General features: G+C 46.5%; 1 protein-coding gene across 3 annotated transcripts in view; it reads left to right on the top strand.

Moving 5' to 3' along the window:
* Fam222b (family with sequence similarity 222 member B) overlaps nt 1–18,123 on the top strand; it is a 60,770-nt gene extending 42,647 nt beyond the window's left edge. For all 3 annotated transcript variants that reach the window (XM_052193965.1, XM_052193966.1, XM_052193967.1), the window contains 2 exons: nt 6,735–6,856; nt 16,504–18,123. In XM_052193965.1, coding sequence (XP_052049925.1) covers nt 6,775–6,856; nt 16,504–18,110 — 1,689 coding nt within the window. In that variant the 5' untranslated portion in view covers nt 6,735–6,774 and the 3' untranslated portion in view covers nt 18,111–18,123. The remainder of the gene's footprint in view (nt 1–6,734; nt 6,857–16,503) is intronic.
* Nucleotides 18,124–20,569: the final 2,446 nt, after the last annotated feature.

The raw sequence follows: 20,569 nt of genomic DNA, 5'->3' as shown, positions 1-20,569 counted from the left end.
AGAGAATCAATTCCTAGCACGAAGGTCAGGCAGCTCACAACTGCCTGTAATTCCAGGGCTGCGAGGTCTGATGTTTCTGCCTTCTGGAGCACCCATGCTTAACATGCACGCATGCCCGCATGCACGCTCACAAACACACACACACACACACACACACACACACACACAGAGCTTAAAAACAACGTGTCTGCCACCTGACTTGCTTTGCCTGTAGTGGGGGCCTATTAAATAAAAGACTATAGGATGGGCTGGCTAGATGCTCAGCTGTTGAGAACACTGATTACTCTTCTAGAGGTCCTGAGTTCAGTTCCCAGTAACCGTGGGAATTGAGAATTGAATCATCGATGACTCAACAACCATCTGTAATGGGATCTGATGCCCTCTTCTGGTGTGTCTGAAAACAGTGACAGTGTAGTCACATAAAATAAATGAATCTTAAAAAGCAAAACAAAACCAAAAAATCCTTTAGGAGCCATCTGTGGTGTCACAAACCTTGCATGGAAGCAGAAACAGGCAGATCTCCATGGGTTCAAAACCAGCCAGTGCTACACAGCGAGACCCTGTCTCAAAAACAAAATAAAAAAGACTAAATATCCTAAACTTTAAAACCTTTTTATTTTTATCATTTCTACAGTTGAGTCAGAATTGCTAATGTGGTTAGTTAAGGAAGTAGAGTGGGTAAAGTGTTTTCCTAGCAGACCTGAGGCCTTGTCGATGACCATTCATTTCCAACATTATAAATCTGAAGAGACAGGCACATTATCCAGCCTCAGTTTCCCCAGGGATGATTCTCTGTTATCTGGCAGGTTTTTGTGCTATCGTTTAGGATTAGGAACCTTGTTCTGGTGTCAGGGCAGTGCTGGCCTTGTGCAGTATGTTTGTAGCATTTTTTCTAGCAGTTTTTAGAAGAGTTTGAGAGGATTGGCTCCAGCCGTTCATTAGGTATTTACTAGCTTTCTCCTGGTCTCTGTTCTCATTGTCTTGCTCTGGGCACAAACTCAGGTACTTATGGGCAAATCCTGCCCAGCCTGACAGCTCTGATTTGTTATGTGATTAAACTCAAAGATCACTCCCTTCTCTCATGTAGGTCAGCTCAGGTAGCAGTGACCATTCCTGACAGGGTTTTCAGAATGCCAGCCTGTTATGTAACAAAATGGACCGGACATAAGGAAAGTCTGGGTTAACTCCGTGCAACTGTAGCTTACTTGTGTTTTTAGGGACACTCATTTTATCCAGTGGAGATTAAAATAAGAAACAAATATATGTTCCAATATAGTATATAAAACCAGCACATATACCATGGCAGAGAGCCTCCTCTAATGACCGATTCATACCAGTAATAATAAATGTGCCAACAGCCAAACAGGAGAGTGCCTGCCTGGCCAAACTGACAACCAGAGCTCGGTAGGCAGACTGGAAAGAGGGCACTGCAGACTTGGTCTCTGATTCCTACAGTGTACTGTGACATGTGTGCACATCACACACACACTGATAATAATGATGACAGTTTAAAAATAGGAGCTAGAGAGATGGCTCGGTGGTTAAGAGCACTGCTGCTCTTCCAAGGACCTGAGTTCAATTCCCAGCACCACATGGTGGCTCAAAACCATCTGTAAAGGGATCAGATGCCCTCTTCTGGTGTGTCTGGAGACAGCTACAGTGTACTCATATACATAAAGTAAATCTTTAAAAAAAATAAAAATAGATAAAAATTAGTACTCAGGCTTTTCCTTTTTAACACACACACACACACACACACACTCACACAATTTTAGTTTCAAAGTAAAAGTTCCTGGGCTAGAGACTTAGCTGAGCGTTTTTTGGTGTTTTGTTTTGTTTTAATGATTTTTAAATTTTTCTGTATTTGGATACTTTTGCTTTTTAATTTCTCTGTATTTGGGTACTTTTGCTTGCCTGCATGTATGTCTCTGAACCATATGCTTGCAGTACTGTAGAGGCCAGACAGGCATCACATCCCCTGGAGTTAGAGTTACAAAAGTTTTCAGCTGCCATGTGAGTGATGGCAACCAAACCTAGGTCTGCTGTAAGGGCGGCCAGTGCCCTCAACCTCTGAGCCTAGGTCTGCTGTAAGGGCGGCCAGTGCCCTCAACCTCTGAGCCAGCTCTCAGCCCCTTTAAAATACACACTCACCATGTCATTAAAATGTGAGCAGTCCCCTGCTCTGCCAGTGTCACCCCCAAAATGTCCTAAGCCCTGAGGTTAAAGTGTTACTATCATTTAGAAATATGAGCCAGTAATATTTATTAGACATCTTTTGTGTGGCTAATCTTGTCCCTGACTCTGTGGTTTGGAAGGATGATGAAGACAAGTCTTCTTAGGAATCCACCCCAGATTAAAAGATTAAAATGCCGGTCTGGAGAAGCATCTCCATGCTTGAGAGCTAGCTGCATTGCTCCGGTAGAAAACCCAAAGTCAGTCCCTAGCATCCACAGGGGAGCTCACAGTAGCCTGTAACTCCAGTTCCAGAGGACCTCTGGAATACAATATATAATACCCTTGTCTGGTCTCCTTGGGCTTATATTTTATATAATGTAATACCCTCATCCAGTCTCCACAGGCACCTCCATGCATGTAGTGCACATGAACTCAGGTGCAGGCACACACAAATAAATTTAAAACAAACTAAAATAAAAATGATTATGATGTCCAGAGAGAGAGAATGAACTTCCGTGTACCTGAATGATAAGTAATTCAGTTAATAATACTGGATAAAGATAAGTATAAACCAGTGATCCGAGACAAGGTAGTACTCTCGCCAGAGATTCCAGTGATACTACTCAGAGTTGAACAGAGGGCAACAGTGAAAGACAGTGTAACATGAGGACCTGTTGTGACAGGTTCTGAGTGCCTGAGGAGTGCGTTTCCAGGGGAAGGTGGTCATAGCCTGTCATCCCAGCAGGAAGCTTGGGACAGGAGACCCTTGAAAATTTCAGGTTGGCCAGGACCAGCCTGTCCCCCATCCCTCCCCTCATACACACATGCACTCGCGCACACACACACACACACATAGTGGCCATCCAAATTTCTTCAAACTTTATGTGTTTAACACCAGCATGAACATGATTTGTAGCAATCTACAATCTCAACAAAATCATTCCAATGTGAACATTGTTAAATGAAAATACAGCTCTTATTTCAAAGGGAATAAGAGGTAATTTGTTCTGAGTTCAACATGGGTGAATTTGAACAGGGACTTCTGACTATCTAGAGTGTCGTGTTCCATAGTAGAAATGAATAACAAAAGACAGCCATAGTCAGTGCTTTTATAGAAACATTGTGGGGAAATAGGGAGACAAGCTAACAGTGTTTCTGAGAGGGACTAAAGCAAGTCCAGCACATTGTCAGACAGACGGGATCTGCAGCATTCCAGCTCTCCACAGTGAGGAAGTCAGCCAGCCCATCTGTAGATTCTTCAGTACACATGTGCAGTGTAGATAATACCGCTTTTCTGACAACACTGTAATCCCAGCCCTTGGAGACTGAGGCAGGAGGACCATGAATTCAAAGGCATCTTTGGCTACATTAAAAACCTCAACAACAATAATAAAGCCTGGGGGTAGGGGTGGGGGCGACAAAACCACAAATAAAAACCTAAGCTAAGGAGAACTGGCACTTCCATGCCCCTGGTACGTGCCTTTTTTTGTTCAGACCCATGTGCTTAAATCCACAGGAGATTACCTAAATACGAATTCTACTAAACTACCACCTCCTCCTCCACCACCACCACCACCACCACCACCACCACCACCACCACCACCACCAGTAACAACAAAAGACCCATAGAGACACTGAAAACAGGGTGCTGGGTACCAGTAGTACCAGAGATAGCAGAAATTATAACATTACCAAACTACTCAAATTTAGTCATCCTCATGACCTGTTACAAGGAACAATTTAGTCAACAGGTAATTGTCACCCCAAATATATCTGAGAGCTCCCCACAAATTGCACTTATTATGTGCCCCAAACCTAAGTAATATTCTGCCCTGCTGTTGCTCTCGAGGGCCCCTTATCTACTCTAAACTCAAAAGGAGACCTAAAAGTCACCTTATAACTTCAGGCTGCGCAGAAATGGATGCTGTGAACGGAAGCACCTCATTATGGAGAGTGGGCCTCAATAATGTTGGGCTATCTTTAGTTCCTCTGACAACCACTTTGGGCCAACATCTTTTGTGACCAACAGATAAAATGTTTAGAAGGTATTCTTAGCAGACCCCTAATTTCCACAAAGCCAAAAGCTAAGGATGTCATCAGGCAGCATGTGAGAGCTGCAGTAGAGATTGTCCCAAGTTGCTATTAACTTGCCTGGCTGTTTTCCCCACCAAGGTTTTCGGTAAATGCATCCTGAGTAGAGACTAAGGAAGGATTCTTGTTAGAAGTGGGGGTTGAGGGCTGGAGAGACGGCTCAGCTGTTAAAAGCACTGACTACTCTTCCACAGGTCCTGAGTTTAATTCCCAGCAACTACATGGTGGCTCACAACCATCTGTAATGGGATCTGATGCCCTCTTCTGGTGTGTCTGAAGACAGCTACAGTGTACTCAATAAATCTTTGGGCCTGAGCAAGCAGGGACTGAGCAAGCAAGGTTGCCTGGAGCTGCCGAGGTTCTGAGTTCAATTCCCAGCCCCCACATGAAGACTCACAACCATCTGTCTGTACAGCTACAGTGTACTCATATGCATAAAATAAAAATAAATAAATCTTAAAAGAAAAGAAGTGGAGATTGAGAATAGGTTGTGGAAACTTGAGAACTAGTGAGAAATGCTAAAGACTGGACTTTATGGAGTTTTGGGGGGCAGTAAAGTCTCACCCAAAATTAAATTTTTTTGCCAATACTTTCTTTCCATCTAAAATGTGAGGGATTTATGTGGCCACACCATAAATCCCAGCACTAAGGCGACTGAGCCAGGCAGATCTCTGAGTTTGAGGCCAATCAGGGAATTACAGCATTCAGGAGCTAGAGGCAAGAGAGAATTACCACAAGTTTGATGCCAGCCTGGTCTTCTTAGAAAGTTCCAGACCAGTCAGAGGTACTTTGCAAGACTCCTCCATCTAAGGGGCTATAGGAGAAGAGGAGAGCATCTTTCCTTACCCTCTCATGAGGCTCATCATGGGTAGAATGACCCATGACTCTGTCCCGTTTTATTGGAATTAGGGTCATAAGGAAAAGAACCCAGCATGCATAAGGGGAAAGGGTGTAAACAATATCTCAGCCCTTTGACTCCAGCAAGAGACTTTTATTTCTTGAGGTGCTACAGCTGGCACACTGTCTTTGCTCCTTTGAACCCCCATGGGAGGAAGAGTCCTGAAGGCGGGGCCTGTGCCAGAACTCCTGAGGGACCACTCTCAATGCATTGAGTCGTTGGATATCAATTCTTTCGACAACTGCTGTTTTAGACAAGGTTTAAGCATCCTCTTTGAGGTGGTCCTGAGCTGTCAGACACTTACCAGCACCAGGTCGTTCTTCCTCCTGGGACCCCTCCATGAATGCTGAGGTCTGTGGTCTCCACTGGTGTTTGAGCTGGCCCTGCTCTTTCTTGTGAACTGAAACTATAATGTACTACCTTGACTAATAGGTTCTGCAGTATTGGGAAGGAAGTGCATGTATTTTTATCATAATCTACTTATTTGAGAAAAATGTATTCCTGTTACACAAGGAAGACTTGGCAGGACTATTCGGCTGTTGTATACATCTTGTTGATAAGCACGCATCACAGAATGAAGAGGCCGGTGGCAGCCTCTCACTTCTTGCCTCACTCCAGCAGCAGTGTGCCCACTAGGTACAATACATAATAGATAGTAGGAAAGAAGAATTCAGAGCCAGGCAGTGGCGGTGCATGCCTGTAATCCCAGCACTCTGGGAGGCAGAAGCAGGTGGATTTCTGAGTTCGAGGACAGCCTGGTCTATAGAGTGAGTTCCAGGACAGCCAGGGCTATACAGAGAAACCCTGTCTCAGAAAAAACAAATCCAAAAAAACCAAAACAACAACAACAACAACAAAAAAAAGAATTCAGAATTCCCAAGTAGAATTTGCTGCTGAGCATGATGGTGCACACCTTTAATCCCAGCCCTCAGAGGTAAGCGGATCTGAGTTTGAGGACAGCCTGGTCTGCAGAGTGAGTTTCTAGGACAGCCAGGGCTATACAGAGAGACCCTTGGAGTGGGGTTGGGGTGGGGTGGCAGGACTTTTCTTTGGCAGTTATTACTTGTGTGTCCTAGACTGATTTGTACACATGATGTGTCTATAATTTCTGCACTCAGGAAGCTGAGGCAGAAGGATTGGGACTCTGGGCTCTATTGCACAAAACCAAAAGCAAACCCAAAACATGAGGCCAGAGTTCAGGCATAGGTGTCTGCAAGTCCTGTGCTGTACTTCTAGAAGCGCCTGGCTGCCCTGACCCCCAATGAGGACTGCAGACTGAGCTAAGCCCTCAAGTCCCCATGTGCGGAGGCTTTACAAGTGTGGCTGTGTTTTCTAATTATTTATGTGAACAGATATTTGCCAGTTTTTCTTTCTCCCACCCACACATGTACTAGCTGCAGTATCATTTTTTGCTATATTAATAGTTGGGAGTGAATTGCTGCTCAGACAGAAATTCTTAATTAACTTGCTCAGCTGCCCATACTTGGCCCTCTGCTGCTCTTGTCCCTTCCTTGAAAGAGCTGTCCTGTATGTATTCTCTGACCTTGTGTTGTCCCATTGTTCATTACAGTGTGAGCCGCTGCTTCATGCTGTGCTGATGCTGCCCTGCCATGCTAGCCTGTCTCCCAGGGCCAGGTGACCTGTCCTTTCAGCTTCCTTCTCACACGCAGATGAACACTGGACTTCAGAAATGTAAGTAATTGGGATGTAGGGAAGGGTGTGTGATCCTGCGCTCTGCCCTGTATGACGGCTGCGCACATCACATCTGTGCCGCATGGACCGTGAATCTTGGTGTTTCCAAGGTGTTCATGAGCTGAGATGCAGCAGCTGCAGAGGCCCTATCTGTCAGCAGTAGGAGATACTTTCGTGATCAGAGAACTCTCAAATGCTGCAGCTCCCCAGTGTGTGTGAACTAACCTGTTATGGGCAGTTTTTCTGTTGCACAGCAAAACTATCAGAGCTTTAGCGGATATGTCCCAGGACCCTTTAAAGAAGGGTTTCTCTTTGAACCCTGTGAGAAGCTGAATGAAGCTCATTGTCCAGCTCACTTTTGTGTCCCTGAAATAGCTATTTACTCTGTTGGTGATTTTTTGATCTGAATACACTCTGCCATGGAAACAGACTGTCAGGGTGTTGCTGTCTGCCTCTGAGCCAGTGTGACTTTTGCTCACAGAAGTGAGGAAGCCTTTGCCCTCAGGGCTCAGGAGCCTGCTCGCTCCGGTTCTCCAGGAGCATTTGTCCACCAGTGGACTTGCCACCTGACGGGACTCTTGAGAACTGTCAGATTTCTGTACTGATTTTTGCGTTAAATTGGAGCGTTATAGTTTTTACTTTTCTCAAACCTCTATTTCTATCTCTATAGTACCTGAACCGCAAAGAAAATAACTCTTTTTTTTTTTTTTTTTTTTTTTTGGTTTTTTGGAGACAGGTTTCTCTGTGTAGCCCTGACTGTCCTGGAATTCACCCTGTAGACCAGGTTGGCCTCAAACTCAGAAATCCACCTGCCTCTGCCTCCCAGAGTGCTGGGATTACAGGCGTGCGCCACCACTGCCCAGCCGCGGGGTGGCGCTTTCCTTCATCAGTTTACAGAGTCAAGCCCTTCATGGCAGCTGTTAGCAAACTTTTTCTGTAAGTGCCAGAAAGCCATTATTTCTAGCTTTGTGAGCAACAGTCTGTTGCATCTACTCAGCTCTTCCATTGTTGATCAAAGGCAGCCATAGACAGCATGGGAATTGACTAGTGTAAGTTCATGTCAGTAGAATTTTCTGCAAAAGCACACTACAGCTACACTTAGCAGACTGATCATGAATAGTTTGCTGTGAGACTATCAGCAATTAAAATTAGTCTAGTCTTAATGGGTGTAGTGGTATAGGCCTGTAAAACCAGCTACTTAGAAGGCTGAGGCAGGAAGATCATAAGTTCAAGGCCATTCTAGTCAGCTAAGCTCTTGGACCCTATATTAAAATAAAAATAGAAGCTGGTGGTGGTGATGCACATCTTTGTTCCCAGAACTCTGGACATAGAAACAGGCAGATCTCTGAGTTCCAGGACAGCCATGGCTACACAGGGAAACCCTGCCTTGAAAAGACAAAAATATAGACCTGGGCATGGTGGCACACAATTTGATCTCAGATTTCTGGGAGGCAGAGCAAGTTCCAGGCTGGTGACAACCACAGAATGAGACTCTGTCTCAGTCTGTCTGTCTGTCTGTCTCTCGCATGCACACACACACACACACATACACACACACATACACACACACACACACAGAAGGTGGTAGAAGCTGGGCAGCGGTGGCATATGCCTTTAATCCCAACACTCAGGAAGTAGAGGCAGGCCGATTTCTGTTTGAGTTTGAGTTTGAGGCCAGCCTGGTCTACAAGGAAGTTCAGGACAGCCAGGACTGGTTATACTGAGAAATCCTGTCTTGGAAAAACAACAACAGAAAGGTAAAAATAAAATTGGAGCTGAGGGCATAGCTTGGCATTATAGGTAAAGTGGAGGTTCATCAAAATAGTCACTGTGTGATGACTGAAAAATCACAGGTTTTTTTTTTTTTGTTGTTGTGTTGGTTTGTTTTCTGGATTTGGGGGTGGGTGGGTTGTTGAGAACTGAGTCTTATGTGTCCCAGAATATCCTTGAACTCTGTGGCCAAAAATGACCTTGACTCAAGATTCGGCTAGCTCTGAAAGTTGGGATTACAAGCGTAGATTACCATACCCAGCTAGCATACTCTTTTTTTTCTTAATTTGCTGTGTGTGGGTGTTTTTACTGCATGTCTATGTAGCACTTCTGTACCTGATGCCCACAGAGGCCAGAAGGGGGCATCAGCTCCCCTGGAACTAGAGTGACACAGTTGTGAGCTGCCATGTAGGTGCTGGGAATTGAACTTGGGTCCTCTGCAAAAGCAGCTGATAATTTTATCCCCTGAGCCATCTTTCCTAACATATCATCTTTTGGTTGACTGTTTTTACTTCCTGCATTCAGAGCTTTGGGAGAGCCTGGAACAAATACAGAAATTACTTTTTATTTGTTTCAATAGTGGCATGCCCCCTAGTGGAAAGGCATGGCCATTGTAAACTGACCAAGAGACTGGATAAATTCAGTAGCTGCTCAGTGCTGATGCTCACTGTATGTTAGGTACTATATTACATTTTTATATGTACTATATTTGTTTGGTTTGGTTTGTTGAATTTGAGCATAATTATGTTGCCCAAGATGGTCTTAAAATCCTGGGCTCCAGGGAGCCTTCTTCCCTAGCCTCCCAAGTGAGGTGTCTGCAGACTTGTGCCTCTATAGCCTGTGGGTTTGTGCATGTGCTCCCTGAGCTCCTGGGATCTAAGTTTGGTTTTCAGGCTTGCACACACAGTCAGAGCTTTCCCTGCTGGGCCTCACTGTCCCTATCCAACAGTTCCGCATGGGAGACTCTTGCCTTTACTTATTTATTTATTTATTTATGCTTATTCTTAATGATCCTACCTCAGCTGCTAGAGCACAGAGTACAGCGTGAGTCACATGTCTTCTGCACACTAGGTTTGTATATGTCACATGACTATCCATTGCTGGGCCAGAACTCATTCTGGTCAGACTCCCAAACCTTGTTTGTACCTATAGATTCCAAGTTTTCATCACATCTCAAAACAAAAGGATAACCAGTGAGACCTCTGGAGGAAACTGGATTTAGGAACACCCCCACCCCACCCCCCAGTTCCCTGAGTAGACAACAGTGCTTTCTGTCCCATCTAGCACTCCAGCTTAAGGTCAGGGGTCTAACATTTGCTACTTCCATGATCAGTTTCTTTGTTCTGACTGGGCAGACTCTGCCAAACCTGCTTTTCCTGAAATAACTATAAACAGCTGTGATTCATGTTTATACCGCATTTTTCCTGTTTGGGCCTCTTAATTCTAGTAATTTTATAATATTAAAACAGGTTTCATTTCTGTTGACAACTGAGGAGTCACAGTGAGTCTTCACTTGTTAAATGATGGAGCCAGAGTTTGACTCCAGATACAAACCTTTTCTCTAGCCGCAGATTCTCACTTCTTTCTCTGCACTGCCCTGTGCCCATGTTAAACCCATACTAGCTATTTAATTTTTTCTTTTTCAGACAAAACTGAAAGATCTATTGTCTATGGTTAGAAGAATTTGTTAGGAAAGTAAGGTGCCAGTGAGCCTGTGTATTGGGAGAGTTGCTGAAAATGTTAGGATTCTGTGTACGCTCCACCCCACAGTTACCTGGCAACAGCCAGGTAGGCCTGGCCTACTATAAAGAGGGCTGCTTAGCCGCTTCTCTCTCTCTTACCACTCTGACATCTCTTCTCTCACTCTCAGCTTCTCTCTCCCCCCTCTTGGGCTCTCCTCCCCTCCCCCTCCACATGGTCATGGCCTCCCTCTGCTTCTCTACCCTCTCTCTCTCTCTCTGCCTTTCTCTACCTCTACTACCCTTTAACTCCCCTCCCCGAGCCATGAATAAACTATTCTATACTATGCTGGTGTGTGTCTGGTCCCTCAGAGGGAAGGGATGCCTCTGTATGGATCCGATGAGGCACCCCCTTCCCCCACACCACCTTATACCATATTCTCTTAACCTCTTTCTCTTTTTATGATCATAATAGTAAGAATACATAACAAATATCCGCGCATGATGGCGCAGGCCTAAATCCTAATACTGTTCCTAAAACAGGAAGATCACAAATAAGCCAGTGCAAAACTCCTGAGAGCCTATCTCCAAAGTACAGGTAAAAGCTGGGCATAGTAGCATGCTTTTGAAGTCTAAGCTATGGCAAAAGAGTCAGATGTTCAAGACCAGCCTGGTCTGCATTGTGGGACCCTGTTTCAAAACATCAAATATAAATCTGATCGTGGGCGCATATGCAGTACAGGCAGAAGAATCAGGATTTCAGAGTTGGCACAAGGCCCAGAAAAAGAAGGAAAAGAAGAAAATTAGGCATTAGTTGAGGGCTTTCCCCCTGCCCCAAGGGCCAAGCTTAATCTAGTATGGGGAGCGAGTAGTGGTGTATCCCAGAGTAAGAGGGCACCTTTGTTGAGTGTGCTACTCTCGGGCTCCCCCTCAGCAGACACTTCCAGTCCCCCCTTCCCTCCCCACACATTCATTCTTCTAATTCAGCTGTTCTTTTCACTGTCAGCATCAGTAGAAGCACACTTCAATCTGTCCTGCCACACTGGGACAAAAACCTGAGAGCTGATACTCACTTTAAACTTAGAACTTTTATTCAATAAGCCACTTCCCATACCAGGTCTTCTACTTGGGCTTCAAGTAAAGATGGCCACTCAACACAGAGAGATTAGACAGAGAACTCAGAAGCAGGTCTGATTTAGTTCCTATGTGAATTAAGTAAAACCCAGCACGTTGAGCTCCCATTGCACAGCATACGGAAGTCAGTTCTTTGAGCCGTCCTGCACTAAGCCTTGTGAGATGTGCAGTGTGTCTTTTAGGCGGGCCCTGTGCTGGGGCCTCAGCAGCAGCTACTGCTAGAGCAGCCTGATGGGCACTCAGGCCACGGCAGGTGCTTTCTTTGTCTTGGGAAGATTAGATCTCACTCTGTAGCCCAGGCTGGCCTGGAACTCAAGGTTGTCCTTCTGATTCTGCCTCCCAACTGGTATTGTAGATATGAAATACCACAACCCAGCCAGTTTGAACCTGGGGACTCACTGACTGACTGACTGACATACTGTGTTCCTTTCTTTTCTTCCCTCCCTCCCTTCCTCCCTTCCTTCTATCCTCTTGTTTTGTTTTGTTTTGTTTTGTTTTTCAAGATAAGGTTTCTCTGTGGAGCCCTGGCTGCTCTGGAACTAGCTCTGTAGACCAGGCTGGCCTTGAACTCATGGAGTCTTTTGCCTCTGCCTCCTGATTACCACATTTTTTTTATTATGCTGCAAAGCAACAAAAAATTTCAGGACTAGTTAGTATGAGGCAGAGTTAGAGGTTAATAAGGTAGGTTTTAAGAGCTGAAAGGATAACTCATTTGCCACCAGGAGTTCCTGGATTTGGCTTTCCAGGACCCAAGGAAAGCCAGGCCCTGCTGGGCAGAGACAAGGATCTGTGAAGCTTGCTAGCTGGCTAGTCTTTTGGAATCAGCGAACTCCAGACCCTGTCTCAATTATGGTAGTTAAGGATTGGATCTGTAAGGGAAGGCATGAATTTGATCAAAATTGTTATACAAAATTCGCTGGGGGCTGGAGAGTTGGCTCAGAGGTTAAGAACACTGACTGGTCTTCTGAAGGTCCTGAGTTCAAATCCTGGCAACCACATGGTGGCACACAACCATCCGTGAAGAGATCTGACACACTCTTCTAGTGCATCTGAAGACAGCTACAGTGTACTTATATATAATAATAAATAAGCCAGGCGATGGTGGTGCACGCCTGTAATCCCAGCACTCTGGGAGGCAGAGGCAGGTGGATTTCTGAGTTCGAGGCCAGCCTGGTCTACAGAGTGAGCTCCAGGACAGCCAGGGCTATACAGAGAAACCCTGTCTCGAAAAAACCAAATCCACCCCCCCCCAAAAAAAACCCCAAAACTAAAATAAATAAATAAATAAATAGATATTTGGGGAAAAAAAGTTTAACTGGGCGGTGGTGGCGCATAATCCCAGCACATGGGAGGTAGTGGCAGGTGGATTTCTGAGTTCGAGACCAGCCTGGTCTACAGAGTGAGTTCCAGGACAGCCAGAGCTGTACAGAGAAATCTTGTCTCAAAAAAAACCAAAATAGATAGATAGATAGATAGATAGATAGATAGATAGATAGATAGATAGATAGATAGATAGATAGATTTTTTTTTTTAACATGAGGGAAAATAAAGTAGAGGAGTGGTTATTGAGGATAGCTGGTGTCATTTGGCCTCCACAGGTAAATGTGAAACACACATGCACACACACACACACACACACACACACACAGGTTCCAGTTAATCTATTCATTTAGAATGTCATAGCTGAGTGGCAGTGGAACATGTCTTTATTCCAAGCACTCAACAGCGGGTGGATCTCTGCACTTGAGGCCAGCCTGGTCTACAGATTGAGTTTGGACTACACAGAGAAATCCTGTCTCAGGGAGAGAAAAAAAAATAGAGTGTCGTATCCCAGGCTAGCCTTTAGCTCTGTTTACAGTTGAGGGTAACCTTGAATTTCTGATTCTTTGCTCCTGTCTTTCAAGTTCTGGGATCATAGGCATACAGTATCATGCCCCGTTAATGCATTTCAGGGGAATCCAAACCAGAACCCTATTAACCAAGCGTAGCCCTAGACCCATGAAGGCTTTAAATGATGCAAGTATGAATGTTAGGAAACAAGTAGAGTGTATGAAACAGAAACAGTGAGTGTAGGCTTGTCGAGAGTTGGGTCTGGAGGGGAGATGAGCACAGTGCCTTACACCTGGAATTCTAACACTGATGGCTGAGCTGGGGGAGCTCTACCGTTTCAAGGACAGCCCTGCTATCTAATGGGGTCTTGATTCCAAAAATACAACAGGGATGGGCACTGGTGACGTGGCTGAGTAGGTCGTGTGCTTGCCATGCAAACTTAGCTCTCTGGGTTCAACCCCAAACCCCACATAGAGGTACGGAAAGAACCAGTTGCACAGAACTGTGCTCTGACATCCCTCCATACCATTCACACACAGTTCTACATACCAGATAAACAATAAATAATAGGTAATTCAAACAGAAGAAAGAAAAGTGTTTGTTGTTGGGATTTTTGTTTGTTTTGGTTTTTTGAGACAGGGTCTGTATTTAGTCCTGGAACTCTCACAGACCATGCCAGCCTAGAACTCTGCCTGCTCTGTGAGTTTGATGAGGTAGAATAGAATGGTAGAAAATGTTAATAGAAGCAGGAAGAGAAAGGCTGTTTACCCAGGAACCTGTTCTGTCTTTCCTGCTCCACTAGTGAAGCAGCATACGTTTTCCTAAAGACAAGTTTTTCATGCTCCTAGATGCAAAAAGTACTCAAATCTACCTTACATCTTTATTTACAAAATAAAATTCTTAAAAACAAAACAAAAAACGTAACTTATGTATATGAATAGAGCTAGGACGAAGGCCCAGCAGCTGGCTCCTCTTTCAGAGGACCTGGGTTCAATTCCCAACACATGGTGGCTCACAGTAGTCCATACTCCAGTTCCAGGGAACTCAGCGCCCTCTTCTGGCCTCCAGAGGCACTTACAGTCATGTTGGCAAAACACTTAGACATAAAACACATTTTAAAAAATTTTTTTTAAAGACCAATCCCTATGTAGTGCTGGTTGGCAACTTTCTCTGTAGACCACCAGACTGGCCTCAATCTCAAAGTGATCCACCTGCCTCTGCTCCCTGAGTGACAGGATTAAAAGCATGATGCACTACTACTACTAGCCAAAATGATATTAAAAGAATTTTTTACATTTAGACATAAAACAAAATTCTTCAACCTTTAAACTTTGTAGTGAATTACACACACTAAATAATGTGACTTAGGGCGGTGTGTGTCTTATGCCTATTGTGAGTCTGCCTTGGGAGAACTTGCTTTGAAAAGCCCTTTCTTATGCCCAGCTACTTCTTATCTTTCTTGGTGCCTTTCCCCCTCACTAACCCTTATTTTTAAAATCTGTATTGTAATTTTTTAATAAACCTGATAACTCTGCGTCACACTCGCTTGTCCTGAAATTCTCTTCTGTGGTGAAACCAGGAATCCTGGGTTTGCCCGGCCAAGTTCTGCATGAAGAGAGGGACTTCTCCAGGCTGCTGTCAGTGATGCCACAGGGCCCTGCCTCTTTCCCTGCTGCTACTGCTGCTGCTGACATTAACAATAGCCAAATAAGGATTTGGGTGGCTTTTAAAGTTGTGTTGTTTAGAGGGTTTCTGGGAACCTTTTCTTCTTAAATGAGTTGGTTGATGTGAAGATAAATTGCACAGTGCTTTAGGCTGACAGGGGGAAAGCGCAGCCGGGGCAGGTACATCCCCAGCTCTGCTCTGCTTTTTGAGTGAGGGACCACATACTTGTTTCTCTAGCCTTGAACTTGGTCTTTTCCTGCTTCAGAGAACAGCACTTTCCCCCCAGTTCTCCTACCATGCTCCCCTGAGTCTGCGTCTGCTCCAGTGATGCCCAGTGACATGACTGAATGGAGGTTCCTTTGGGCCAAGGCCAACCACAGCTACCAGCTGGGCACTCAACAGACTAGCCCTTGGTCTTTCCTGACTTCTCTGCCAAGGGAGGAAGCAGGGAGGAGTCAGCCAGCTGAGCCCAGGCTCTGCGCCAAGCCATTGCCCTCTGCTGTGGGCAGTGTGTACACTTACTCATTCAGCAAGGGTCTATTAAGTTCTTTTTGTGTGTGCTCAGGGTAGACCCCTTCTCTGAGAGAAGAAAACAGCAGAGATCCCTTGTAGGAGGGAGCCTGGCATCCTTAAAGAGGTCTTATTATGGGAACTTTTCCTTTGGATTGGAAACCCAGCATCCGCTGGAGTCCCCTGATGGGAGGTCACCCCGGAGATGAGAACAAGGAGGCTGTTGACATTAACGGAGCACACTGGCTATTCCTGTGGTCTCCAAAGGAAGGGAAATCTTTCCTTCTCCTTTTTGGAAAGTGACAGTTGCCATGGACCAAATACAGATTGTATTTGGCACCCAGGACTTAGAGATGATCTGAGTCTTCTTCTCAGTCCCTCCCTGCTGTCCTCCACACAGGCAAATACATAAAGCCTTTTGATCTTCAACCAGTCCGGCCCAGTAAACTGTAAACAGAAGTGAACTTGTGAGTGGAAGAGTTGGCAGCTTCCTCCTCCTCTCCTGAGAAAGCATCTTGTTCTCTGTGCCAGATGGGCCTGGCCACCCATGGCTCTCCAGCTGCCTCGCTAGCCGCTGCAGACTGAACGGCTGAGGAGGGCACTGACAGGCAGCTCTGCTTTAAGCTTTAACCCGCACTGTCCGGGCGGGTAGGCACTTGGAGCCTCGTGCTGAAGAACTCTTGGTGATGTCCGTGAGAACTGGCTGTACTCTAGATTTCCAAGCTAGAGACTTGGAAAACTAACTTTTCACCCTGATTTCTAGAGAGCTCTGAAACAGGCTCCCAGTGGGCCTGCCTCCTGCTGTAGTAGTGAGAGTCACTGAAGTAGCCCGCCTCGCAGGCCCAGGCCTGGCCTAGTGTGCGCACCCAGTGAGTGTCAGCTATGCTTGTGATGGTGGGGACTATGGCTTTATCTAGAGTAACGGCTGTAGATGATAGCCTCCTAGTCCCCATGGCTTCAGCAGGGGATTCTAGAAAGGCTGGTTGGCTTGGCATTGATGAGCTCCCTTCCTCTCTGCTTTCCTTCCCTCTCTCTCTCTTTCTCTCTTTCTCTCTCTAGGGGACACTACACAGAAAATGAGAACTGCTCACTATCCCACCCCAGCCGAATTGGACGCGTATGCTAAGAAGGTCGCAAACAACCCACTGACTATAAAAATCTTCCCCAACAGTGTGAAGGTTCCCCAGCGGAAACACGTTCGTCGTACTGTGAACGGCCTCGACACATCGGCCCAGCGCTACAGCCCCTACCCGACTCAGGCTGCCACCAAGGCAGGCCTGCTTGCCATTGTCAAAGTGCCAGCCAAAAGCATACTCAAGGACTTTGACGGCACCCGAGCTCGGTTACTCCCTGAGGCCATCATGAACCCCCCAGTGGCACCCTATGCTACTGTGGCACCTAGCACTTTAGCCCACCCACAGGCCCAGGCTCTGGCCCGCCAGCAGGCCCTGCAGCATGCACAGACCCTGGCCCATGCCCCTCCCCAGACACTGCAACACCCTCAGGGTATACCACCACCACAGGCACTGTCTCACCCTCAGAGCCTCCAGCAGCCTCAGGGCCTGGGCCACCCTCAGCCGATGGCCCAAACCCAGGGCTTGGTCCACCCTCAGGCCCTGACTCACCAGGGTCTTCAGCATCCCCCTAATCCCTTGCTGCATGGAGGCCGGAAGATGCCAGACTCAGATGCACCCCCGAATGTGACCGTGTCTACCTCAACTATCCCCCTTTCAATGGCGGCCACCCTGCAACACAGCCAGCCCCCGGACCTAAGCAGCATCGTGCACCAGATCAACCAGTTTTGCCAGACGAGGGCAGGCATCAGCACTACCTCAGTGTGTGAGGGCCAGATCGCCAATCCCAGCCCTATTAGTCGCAGTCTGCTCATCAATGCAAGCACCCGGGTGTCGACCCACAGCGTCCCCACACCAATGCCTTCATGTGTGGTCAATCCCATGGAGCACACCCATGCGGCCACAGCCGCACTGCCTGCTGCAGGTCCTGTCAACCTGCCCACAGGCATCTCTCGAGCCCCCACTGGCTACCCTAGCGACCTCAAGCCAGTTACCTGGAACCAGCACCAGCTGGCCCACCTACAACAGATGTGCAGCGAGGCCGGTGGGACACCAGCCCCTGGCCTGACAGGCAAACATACAGCAGGACGTGAACTGGCAGGGCCTGGTTTTGTGGGCAAGGCCCCTGCCTACCCGCAAGAACTCTGCCTGGCACAGTCCTTCCATCTGAAGCCACCTCTGGAGAAGCCGACCCCATCCCCACCAGTCAATGGCCTACCAGCCCCACTGGCCTACCCCAATGGTCACTACTTCCAACCCCTGTGGAACAACATTCTACCAACTCCCAATAGCGACAGCTCGGGGTCTCAGGACCTCGCCATGCCATTCCATGGTGGGCAGCCCACAGGTGCACCCCTCGACTGTGGGGCAGCTCCTGGGGCCCACTACCGAGCAGGGACTGGGGGTGGTCCAGTGGCAAGCCAGAACAGCTTGATGCAAACAGTGGATTACCTGAGTGGGGATTTCCAGCAGGCCTGCTTCCGAGAACAGAGCCTGGCCATGTTGAGCAAGGCCCACCGAGCTCCTGGCACCCGAGCCCCCGACCCCACAGATAGTCGAAGTCTTCATATTCAGCACCCAGGGTATAGATAGGGAGCCGTGACGCTCTCCTCAGGCAACATCACACATTGCCCTTCTAGGTTTAGTCATACTTTTAAGTAACTGGGTAGTTTCAAAGCTTCACTGCTCCAGTGTGATCATCCTGAGGTGTCTAAGGAAGGGAACTTGGCGGGGTCAATTTGGGGGCAGAAGAAGGTCCTTTATCCTTCCCTCAAGCAACTCTTGGTTTTCTGTTAGAACCTAACCCTGTCCTCTCAGCACCTGCCTGTCAGGCAGTCTCCACCCTGACCACTTCTTACTCTTGCATCTTTTGCTGAACTTCTCATTCCTTTGGGACCGAGTTATGACTGAGGGGAGTGGCCTAGGCCCTTAAGTTAGGCTTCTCGGTCTGGGACTAAGAAACCAGGCTTTCTAAGTGCTCTGGAAGCTAATTCCTTATTTCCCCCAAGATGTCAAATCAAAATAAACACAATCCCCCGTCCTTCCCGTCCCTCCAGGCTTGGTGTTTCATTTCTGTTGCCCAAGCCTCTGCACTTGTCCTTGCCAAAGCCTTGCGACTCAGAGAAAACCTGTGCATTGGCATCTTGGTTCTTGACTCTCCTTCCAGAGAAATGCAGTGGCCATCTGGCATTCCCAGGACCTCCTGTCATCTCTGCCTCTGTCCAAACTCAACTACTGTCCTCGTCCCTGCCTCCCCTCCCTCTTAAGAAAAACAAAACTACCTTACTTGAAGACTTAGTTATAGGTAAAGGATGATCACATTAGAGTTTGGAATTAAAAACACCAAAAAAGTTTAAAATGCATTTGGTTCTCCACACTGGCTAAGAACTATTGGTCCACACTGTAAGTTAATGTCATGTTTCTGTACGAATGCGTGGATGTGAGGAGCACTGTGTGTGAGTGCCCCACAGGTATAGTCACCCTCTAAGTTTTGCATCCCTTCAGTTTAATGAAGAACAAAAAGAAAAACACAAAGCCTTAAGCCCTTTCAATTCCTCCTCCACCAAATGCACGTGGTTCTGACCGCTGCAGAGGGGCTTACATTGGAAACGGCCCCTTTTGCCCCACACCCATTCAAGAGCATCTTCCACCTGTTCCAGGACCAATGTGTCTCATTCCCAAGTGACAATTAGTTGTCTAGAAATTCAACACTTCTCTGTAACGTTAGACTGTTTTGTTGTAAATTCTTGCACCTGTCTTCTGTTGCACAGTTGGGCTTTGAAAGTAATAGTAATGAGCCCTTGCCTTTCCTCGCCTCTGGGGAATGTGAGCTGGTAACTGAAGGTCTGGGGTTTGTTCTCACTGTTCCTTAGCCAGGAATTCTGTAGTGATCTGAAGCAATGTGACTGAAGACCAGTTTTTAAATTACGTGTTGGCAAGTTGCCTTATTTAAAAGGAAAAAAAAAAAAAGGAAAAATGCCTGAGTGTGTTATGCCAAATGATAGCAACATGAAATCCTAATTTATTGTTTCCTTGCTGTCTGAACACTGGTATTAGTGTCCTGTCCCCAAGCCCCTCAACTTCGGTGCAATGCCGCCTCAAGGGTATTGGCTGCCTCACCCAGGGCCCCTCCAATAGCCACTTATTTGAAGAGCTCCACTCTCTGTGACCTCTTACTTGACCTCCAACCTGACATTGTAACCCCAAATTCTCCCTGATAGGGGGCTGCCACTGTAGGAAACTGGACCAAACACCAACTTGGGGGCTTTCACACCTCACCCCCACCTCTAGTCTGCATGGAAATTGTACTGTGATTCCCTTACCCTACAAATGACTGCCCCCAACTTTGGTGTATGATGTTTCCTAGTTCAACCTGATTGTCCCCCCCCACCCAATATCCAACCAGCAATAAGGGTCCAAGCTAGGGCCTCAATACTCATTCCTTGCCTCCAAACTCCCATGCCACCCCAAAGGAAAACCTGGACTCCCCAACTCTCCACATACTGTAGCATCTGGTCTCCATCTCTTCACCTTACCTGTGGTGGTTTATGGGCATGGTGGATTTTTTTTTTTTTAAGATTATTATAAAGCAGTAAAAAAAAAACTAAACAAAAAACTCATCTTTTTTTTTTTTTTTAACCTTGTCCTATTCATTTAATGTGAATGCTTGAGGTGTTTAGAAGTTTTTTTTGTTTTTGCACAATCTGTGTAACAATTCATTTAGTAAAGGGGGAATTTCTTTGGTGGTGACAACATCACATTCACCTCTCAAACACCCTCCCCAGATTATCTTAACAACCCAGACTGGGGTTGGTTATAGGATTATATGCAGCTCAGTCAAGCCCTAGTTAAGGACCAGCTGGGAACTGGTGCCTCAGTACAGGCCTTTGACTCCAAAAGTTGTCAGTTCAAAGCATGTGTCTGTTTTCCCATTAAGCCCTCTAACAAATAAATATAAACCTCCCTCCCGCTTGTAGCAGGAGACTTAGGACAGAGGTAACAGGTGCTGCCTCACCCCTCACAAAGGTACATACACATTGCTCCTAAGTGGA

Source organism: Apodemus sylvaticus, chromosome 10 (assembly GCF_947179515.1).
Source record: "Apodemus sylvaticus chromosome 10, mApoSyl1.1, whole genome shotgun sequence".
NCBI lineage: Eukaryota > Metazoa > Chordata > Mammalia > Rodentia > Muridae > Apodemus > Apodemus sylvaticus.
Note: the sequence above shows the minus strand (reverse complement) of the source record. Positions and strands in the feature narration are given on the sequence as shown.